The following is a 9,613-nucleotide window of genomic DNA, read 5'->3' as shown; positions in this document are numbered from 1 at the left end:
ACAACGCCAGACAACGCACTGGCAATCACATCGACCGGAGGCGACAGCGAGGAGTGCCGCGGCCCCCCCCCCCCCCCCCCACCCCCCCCGCCCCCCCCCCCCCCAGCTCCGGCTTCCACCTTCCCCAATCCATGCAAAAATATAAAATAGGGTCCAGAAACAAAGTTCTTGGCCACTGGATGAAATCAGACAAGGAAGTGTACTGAGATTGGTTAAAAGAATTAGACACACTTCTGGGCCTGGAAGGTTCCTGAAGAAAAAGCATTCTAGCAACTGCGTCCAGCGTGAAGCTTTGAGGAACCAGACCCTTATACCTAGGACCCATAGCAGCAAGGTGGTTGGGACTGAGCCCAGTGATTGAGTATAGATCACTAGGATTGTTCACACATGTTTTATGACTAATTATTTGATTATAATAATTATATTATATGACTGATTAATTGATTCTGCAACTCAAAGAGGTGTTCTTACCTGGTAAGAACAGAAGGTGGTAAAAACAGCTTTTTATTTACATTAATTGGAACTGATGGGTTTGTCAAACAAACACTCTTCTTAACAATAGTACTACTGAAAGAATGAAGGCTTGGAGTCAGAGGACTCCAATGTTAGCTTACTGAACTTTAGTTTAACTCTGGTGTGACCTTGGATAGGTCAATTAACCTCAGCTCCTCATTTTTGTTTTTTGTTTTTTTTAAACAGAGGTATATGTGTGTGGGTGCTACAGATGTGAAATGCTGCATGAATTTTCAGATGAAGTCACTGTATTATTAGTTCTATTAAATTATTTTACTTTGACACAAGAAAGCTCTCAAAGAGAGGGGATAATCTGTAAATGTTTATAATATAAAGCTAAAACAGATCAATAAAACTTAAAAATTGTCTGTTGCTGCCTTTGTTCATGTTTTCTCCTATCTTTAGAACACCTTTCTTCCTAACTCTTTGCCTGCTGAATTCCTAGTCATACTTTAAAGCCCAATTCAAATACAGCCTTTTTCGCTTTCCCAGTAGTTAATGATCTTCTCTCTTTGGACACCCCAGAAAATTTTGTTTTGCAATTCTCTAACACACTTATGTATTATTTTATAGTTATATGTATATGTATCATATCTCCCACTAGACTATTAGCTCCATGAAGGCAGAGATTTTATCTTATCTAAGTTCCATGTCTTGCATAGTACCCTTCATCCTGAAGGTGTTTAATAAACATTGGCTGAATGTTGACTAACAGAAATAATTCAGATATCACAAATGTCATACAAATGTAACTATATGGCGGTTTTCAGGCACAAACCTACTACTTACATAGAAAGCAATTAAATTATAAATGTACAATAAAAATGAATTTCATAAGCAATAATATTGAAGAATGTACTCAAAATACATTGTAATCACAATATATTCAACTTTGAACTGCTTGTAATGTTTTATGTAACAAAATATTTACTTACATTAGGTGTTAGACTTTTAGCAATGACTGGTCCAATCATTCCTGGAATAGTACCAAATGAATTTGTGATGCCTAGGAGGATACCAGCATACCTGTACAAACAATTTCCATAGTAGTTTATTAGTTCTTGATGATACTTTGTGTCATTTTGCTTTTTTGTTATAGCTATGAACTATAATCTCATTAAATTGTGAATATGAGATACTTTACTGGCTGAGATAATATGGAGGGAAACATGCTTGTGGGGAGTAGGGTTTAATATTTAGGTGAAACATTCATTTCTATTTTTATAGTCAATAGCACTAAAAATTAATTAATTAATTATTTTCTTAAGCAATTGGGGTTAAGTAACTTGCTCAAGGTTACACGGCCAGTTATTTCTGGGTGTGGTGCTAAGTATGTGAGCCCGGATTTGATCCCAGGTCATCCCAACTCTGGGGCCGGTGCTCTTATTCACTGTGTAAAAATTAATTTATTAATATAATTTAAAAATCACTTATATTTGACAACTGTATCTCCCTTCCTTCTCTCCTATCAGAGAGCCATCTTATAATGACGAACAGGAAAGAAAAACAAGTTCATCAAAACCAAGCAACACAATCAATTAATATTCTAATACAATCTAAGAAAATTATACTATAAAAGGACAGCTATGTGGTGCAGTGGATAAAGTGCCTGGTCTGCAGTCAGGAAGAAAACTGAGTTTAAATTAGGCCTCAGATATTTATTAGCTGTGTAACCCTGGGCAAGTTACTTCACCCTGTTTCCCTCAGTTTCCTCTTCTGTAAAATGAGCTGGAGAAAGAAATGGCAAACTACTTCAGTAGTTTTGCCAATTAAGCCTGAAATGGAGTCAACAAAGAGTCAGTCATGACTGAAAAACAACTAAACAATGACAAAAATGCTATTAAAATGATACTTTTAAAACAAGACTCAAAGTGCTCAGTGGTGGAGTAGACAGAGTGACTTAGGGCCAGCAAGAGCTAGGTTCATATCCTGTCTCTTTTACTTGTTAACTGCATGACTGGGCAAGCTGTTCAACTTCTTGGCATCTCAAGCAACTTCCTGATTTTGCTTCTAAGTCACAATCTATATAAAGAGATTCTCCCTAGTATTCTTCTGAAGTTACTAAACACGATTTTTTTATACATTTGTCATCATTAGGATGTTGGTTTGGGCATTTAATTAAATTGTAATTTGGGTTACTAATAATAAATATTTTGTCACTGTCCTAGGCAAAAAAACTCCTAATAGCTCTCCAGGGCATCCACTCTAAACTGTGTGGTTTTCGAAGATCTTCACTACCTGAATTCATTTATTCTATCCAATCTCCCTTCCAAGTGCCTCAGCTCTCTTTAAGCAAGTACCCTGACACACACCATACTCATTTCAGTCATGGTACTATTTCTGTCCTGCCTGGACTACCCTTCAACCTCCCTTTCTGCTTACCTAAATCCTAACTATCCTTCAAGGCCCCAGCTACTACCCTTTTCAGGGAAGTCTTTTCCAATCACAGCACTTCATAGTGATTTTTCTCTTCTCTGAAGTCTCATATTGCACTAGGAGTCAGTTCCACACTTAGCACTTGACTCTTCTGTTATTTTTTATTCTCCTCTTACTTCAAGCTACTATGAGCAATCCAAAGATGTTTTACCCACCTCTAGCCTCCCCCTGAAACTCTGGGGCTCTTTGGAGGAATGTTTAAGGCTTGTATAATCATACTTTTATTTGTCATTCTATTAACAAATTAGGAAAATAAACTTTGTCTTTTTGGGGGGAAGGGGGATGGCAGGGGAACAATACCACGGTGTTGTAAATATCACTAGATAAGCTATGGAAGATTTTGTTTTTAATTTATTATTGACGTAGAGATGCACTGGGCTAAAATTTCTTTGAAAAAGTATGAGTATCAATGCATTATGGCTGGTGAGAAAAACTGATCATTTGATGTAGTACTATTTATATAGCTGTCACTTAAAAGTATACTAATATAGGAATTCATTAGGTAATTGGGAGGCATTGTATTTACAATGTATTGATAAATTTTGCTGCCTTTTTTTTTTTTTTTGCTTTTTTGGAGTGCAGTTGGGGTTAAGTAACTTGCCCAAGGTCACATGGCGTGTGTGTGTGTGTGTGTGTGTGTGTGTGTGTGTGTGTGTGTGTCTGTGCTAAGTGTCGGAGGCCGCATCTGAACTCAGGTCTTTCTGACTTAGGCCAGCATGCTACTCACTGCGCCACCTAGCCGCCCCTTTTTTTTTTCTTTAAAAAATAATCCTTGTTATACAAAATGACTAGAGGAAGGTCGGAATAGGGAAAGGGGGAAATGTAGGCAATAAAAATTTGTTTAAAAATATATACTTCACTGTTTCTACCCCCATGAAACTTACAATTTTGTAGAACTGAATGAAAAATTTTAAGTTCAGGTAAGTTGTCTCAATAGTTCAATTAAATCTATTTTCAGGCAAGGTAGTCTATCCTTTCTTGTCCCATACTTTTCCAGAGCAGTATCTCACTTAAAATTATAAGTTTTATTTCCTTACATGCTTTGTGTTCAGAATTTTCTAGTCTGAAAGCCTAAATAATTTGAATTATTTTGGTATGCTTGACAAATTATTTTCATAAGTTCTGAAAGAAACCAAACAAGTTTACTTAGCTTGAAGATGTGTGGGGGAGGAAAAATCTAGCAAAATGGCTGGACTAGATCCAGGTGTTAACATCTGACAATCTTATAGTTTTCTATATTCAAAACACCTAAGGTGTGATAATGAAACTATGGGGCACAAATTCTTCTCAGCACTCTAGTTTTTAGTGCATCTTAAATAAACCAAGCTGGCAGCATGGATTTTTTTTTTAAACACAGTTAACATTTTGGCAATAGGTGGACATGACTGTAATGCTGCCAGAAGTTACAAGAGCCTGTTACTAAGTGTAAGTGTATGCTGTGAAATTCTCAATGTCAGCACCCAGAAGCTCTATTGAGTATTTATATTTTGCTTGGCCTAGAAGTGCAATGAAAGCATGATGCACTCCTGTGAGAGAAAATGGATTATGAGGACTTCTGTGGGATTTTTGCTTGCATTCTGTGGTACAGAAGTTGAAAAAACTTCTCTAAGATTCCCTTCAGACTGGTCAACAAAGTAGTCATTTCCACAGCCCTAGAACAAGTACAGTATATTCTTTATATTATCTGAAGGGTATACATATTTAGCTGTTATTTCCAAAGACTTGGAAATATATTTTTATCTGCCTCTTTCTATTCAGAGGAACTATAATAAAAAAAAAAGTTCTAAAATTAATAGAAACACAATTTTAACCCTAAGAAAGCTATACTTCAATGTTTCAAAAGACAGGTCTTCATTGCCCTAGGTACTATCCTCCACCAACACTGGTTTCAACCACTTTAAGCCTTAGTAGACAGTATTCCTGAGTTGTTCAGTCGTGTCCAACTCTTTGTGACCCCATTTGGGGTTTTCTTGGCAAAGGTATTGGAATGGCCCACCATTTCCTTCTCCAGCTCATCTTACAGATAAGAAAACTGAGGCAAACAGGGTTAAGGGACTTGGCGAGGTCACATAACTAGTAGTGTCTGAGGTCTGTCTCCAGGTCTGGTACTTTATCCCCTGGGGCCACCTAGCTGCCTCATGAAAAGTGGCTATGACCAAAAAAGATCCATTCCTTGGGGGCCAGTCTCCTAATGACGGGCCTCTATGCCCATTGTGACTGGCGTGGCATGTTTTTATGTCTGGTTTATATAATAATCCTGTCTCTGATGTATATAGAGTGTGTTTGCCACATAGGATTTTTGTATCTGAAAATGCTATCTACTTAGGTTTTCTCTTTCAGAGGAAAAGATAATGGGTTGATACATACAGTGCTATCCATACCTACTGAGAAGCTGAGACGTTTTCTCTCTAATATTAAGATCCTGAAATTTATCATCTTCATCAACAACAGTAAGCATCTATAAAATATTTATCACTACTACATATTAGGCACTATGCTAAATTCTGGAAATACAAAGAGGCAAAAATGTGGTCTCCAATAGCTCAGATTTTCTAATGGGGGAGAGAACATATAAGGGACTGTGTACCCACAAGATCTATATAGTATAGATGAAAGGTAATCTTTGAGGGAAGGCACTAATTGGGGGAGGTCAGTTCAATTAAGGCATGCAGACAGGCACAGGGGACAGCCAGTGCAAGGGCACAGAGTTAAGAGATGCAGTGTTATGTGTGAGGAAAAGCAATGAATGATGCAGAATCATAGAGTGCATGAGGAGAAGACTGGAAGGATAGGAAGGGGCCAAGTTGTGAAGGGATTTATTTAACAGCTAAATAGGATTTGTTAGCTTATTATTATTTGTATAGTGGCACTCAAGTATATTATTCTAGTTTGGCTTTCATGATTCACTTCTTCAATGTAAGTTTTTCTCGGCTTCTGTGTATTCTTCATATTTGTCATTTTTATAATATTTCAATACACTCACATGCCATCATTGTTTAGTCATACAGATTTTCTAGTTTTTTAAAATGATGAATAATTTTGATATAAATATTTTGGCAGATAAAGCCTTTTAAAATTTTTTTTTTTACTTTTTGAAGGCAGAAGGCAGAGCAGTTGGGATTAAGTGACTTGCCTAAGGTCACACAGCTAGTAAGTGTTAAGTGTTTGAGGTTGGGTTTGAACTCAGGTCCTCTGTACCACCTAGCCACCCCTGCCTTTTTAATTTTTAAGAACAATATTGGTACAAAAGATCAGTGGTTCAATAAGTATGAAGTTTCTAAAGCTACCCTAAAATGTTATATTGCTTTATAAAAAGAATATAACAGTCCAAAGCTCCAGTAGCAGTATATATGCCTGCTTTTCTACATACCTCTGCCAACATTATACAATTTTAAATGTTCAATTTAACGAGTATAAGAAATTAATTCTGAGATATTTTAATTTGTGTTTACACTAGAGAGCTTTAATAATTTTTTAAGATGGCTACTGAAAATTAATGTTTTGTCTTTCAAAAAATGTACTTATCTTCCGATCACTTAACCACCGAAGAATGGCTCTTATTCTTACAGATTTGACTTAGTTTCTTATGGATATGAATGTCAGATATTTATCAGAAACATCTGTGAAAAAAGATTTTCCCCCAATCTCTATTTTTATTTTGGATGCACTACTTTTTGTTGTGTAAAAATGCTTTATTTTTATATAATAAATTTATTTGTTTGTTTTTATGTAATTTATTTGTTTAATAGACAAAATTCTTTCTTGCCTATCTACGGTGGACATGGTTTCATTTTCATTCTATTGCTTTTTTAAAGTTTTTTTTTAAGATTTCATTTATTTATTTATTTTTGCTTTTTGGAGGGGGGAAGGCAGGGCAATTGTGGTAAAGTTAGTTGCGGAACGTCACATGTAGTAAGTATTAAATGTCTGAGGCTGGATTTGAACTCAGGTCCTCCTGACTCCAGGGTCAATGCTCTATTCAGTGCGCCACCTAGCTCCCCCCTCTTTTTTTTTTTTTTAAGTATTTAGATTACTGATCCATTGTGTAATTTATTGTGAGGCAATGGTAAGAAATGTGGATCTAATCACATTTTTCATCTATTTATTTTCAAATTTTTCTAGTACCTTTTATTGAATAATGAATCCCCTCCTTAACATTTTAATATCTTAAATTTATCCTTATTTATGATTCTAGATTATTTCTGTTCCATTGATCTAATTTTCATTTTTGTACCCAATACCAAATAATTTTGACAATTACTGTTTTAAATTATAACAAATGGTAGTACGAGTCCCCCTTCATTCTCTTATTTTGTTCATCCACGTACATTTTCCCCTTTTTAATTATATGAAATAGACTATTTATATTTTGATTGGTTTTGAATTAAATATATAAATTAATTTGAAGTGTATTACCATTTTTACTCTAATGGAGCCACCTAACCATGAAGATTAGCTATGTCTCCAAATATTTAATCCATCAGCTCTGTTAAAATTGTTTTACAGTTGTCTCTATGTCTTTATGTCATCTTTTGTGTCTGTGAGTGTGTGTCTTGGTAGGATCACAGGCTTGGAGTCAGAAGTGTCCTTAGAGACCATCTGGCCCAACCTCTTCATTTTACAGAAGAAAACTGAGGACTAAATATATGAAGTGACTTGTTCAAAGTCCCCCAGGTAGGCATCAGAGGCAAGGTGAGAACCTAAGTCCTCTGACCCTAGAAGTGGTGTTCTTTCCTTTCCACCATGGTGGCAGGTTAATGCCCAAATATATTTTATCACTAATATAAATGGTATTTTTCTATCAAATTTTTCTTATTTTTGTTAGTGATATGTACCTTATATCTTAGATCCTGCTATCTTGCTGAGTTATCTCAATTTAAGAAAAAAATTGACTTCCTTGTCCTTTGTAAGACATCAAAACATGAAGAAGTGGAGCTCTGTTCTTCTGTGCCAAGGAGATCAACCTCTTCTTTGCCAATGATTATTGCGGTCACTGCGTACATTATTTTTCTAATTCTACTTATTTCTCTCTCCAATTCATATAAGCCTTCTAAACTCCCTCTGAATTCTTTTTTTTTTTTTTTTTTTTTTTTTTTAGCAATCAGGGTTAAGTAACTTGCTCAAGGTTACACAGCCAGTTATTACTTCTGGGTGTGGTGCTGAGTATCTGAGCCCGGATTTGATCCAGGTCATCCCAACACTGGAGCCTGTGCTCTTACTCGCTGAGCCACCTGGCCGCCCCTAAGCAATTGGGGTTAAGTAACTTGCTCAAGGTTACAAGGCCAGGTGTTTCTGGGTGGGTGCTAAGTGTCTGAGCCCGGGATTCGATCTCCAGGTCTTCTCAACACTGGAGCCGGTGCTCTTACTTGCTGTGCTACCTGGCCGCCCCCCTCTGAATTCTTCATATTCATAATCTTATGAAGCAATAATATTTCATTAAATTAATACACCATGAAAATTTATTCAATGATTTCTCAATTGATGGGCACACACTTTCCTTCTAGTTCTTCCTACTACAAAAAGTGCTGCTATGAATAGTTTTTGTATATGCCTTCCTCAGCATATAAACCTAATTAACACTGTTATTGCTGGGCCAAAGGGTAGGAACTCAGTAACTTTCAGGTATAATTTCAAATTGCTTTCTAGAATGATTAGATTAACTTGCAACTCCATCAAAATTTGTATACTTGTCTCCTCATTAGTCCCTCAAACACTTGCTTTCCTTTGTCTCATTATCTTTGCTAATCTGATTGCTGTGAGGTGAAACCTCAGTTATTTCATGTGCATTCCTCTTAAAATTAATGATTTGGGCATTCTTTCTCATATGACTGTTGAGAGCTTGTTTTCTTGGTCTCCCCAGATCCTAGTGATTTCTCTCAAATGATCCTACTTCTACTCTGTATATATCTTGTAAATACCTGGTTATCTATCTTCAAATGATCTTCCTCTATTAGAATGTAAGACTCTTGAAGTCATGGACAGTTGCCTTGTCCTTGTCCTTTATATCCCTAGTACTTAGAGCCATGCCTGGCACATATTAAATACTTAAAAGATGATTGCTAACTGGTAGACCGACTGAAAACTGCCTCTTCATATCTTCGGCCACTTATCTACTGAAGAATGGCTCTTGGGCTTAGGCTGCTAAGATTTTTAGGGAAGTTTTTCACAGGAGGCATGTTCTGATTTCAGGCTTAAGTAAGATGTATTCTAGAAGGTGTGAAGGAGAAAGAACTGCATCTACCTATTAGAAACACCTAACCGTGAGGAGTTAGCATCTAATTTGCTTAAATAACCTTAAGCAAAATGCTTTCATTTGTTATGCCCTATTCTCCATCTCTGATTTTTACTGGTTTAATAATCAGATCTTAGATTGAATTTTTTTTAAAACACAGAAGCAATACATTACAGCTGGTGCCTCCTGTTAAAAGAGACTTTTTCTTTAGTCTTCCCTTAACTTTAAATATTTCTTTTCATGCCTCTCCACTTTTATGAATTGCTTCTTATTTCTTTCTTCTCACAGATTTTTGTCCCTTACTTGTAGCTCCTAGCACTTCTTTCTTTCTTCTTTTTTTGTAAACTGGCCTAGTTTCTACTTTGTAGAATTCACATTTTTCTTTCAGGTCATTATGCTGCTCTTTGTTCAGTCAAGTATGCTTCTTCCCAC

At 36.2% G+C, this 9,613-nt stretch overlaps 1 protein-coding gene across 1 annotated transcript in view; it reads right to left on the bottom strand.

The window, feature by feature from the left end:
- The window catches only part of SLC17A5 (solute carrier family 17 member 5), a 62,211-nt gene that overhangs the window by 6,650 nt on the left and 45,948 nt on the right, over window positions 1-9,613 (bottom strand). The window contains exon 10 of the mRNA XM_069067025.1: window positions 1,449-1,539. Within this exon, the coding sequence (XP_068923126.1) occupies window positions 1,449-1,539 (91 nt within the window). The remainder of the gene's footprint in view (window positions 1-1,448; window positions 1,540-9,613) is intronic.

Source organism: Petaurus breviceps, unplaced genomic scaffold, assembly GCF_028583685.1.
Source record: "Petaurus breviceps papuanus isolate PSGF00001 unplaced genomic scaffold, PetGlider_PUasm1.0 90734, whole genome shotgun sequence".
Taxonomy (NCBI): domain Eukaryota; kingdom Metazoa; phylum Chordata; class Mammalia; order Diprotodontia; family Petauridae; genus Petaurus; species Petaurus breviceps.
Note: the sequence above shows the minus strand (reverse complement) of the source record. Positions and strands in the feature narration are given on the sequence as shown.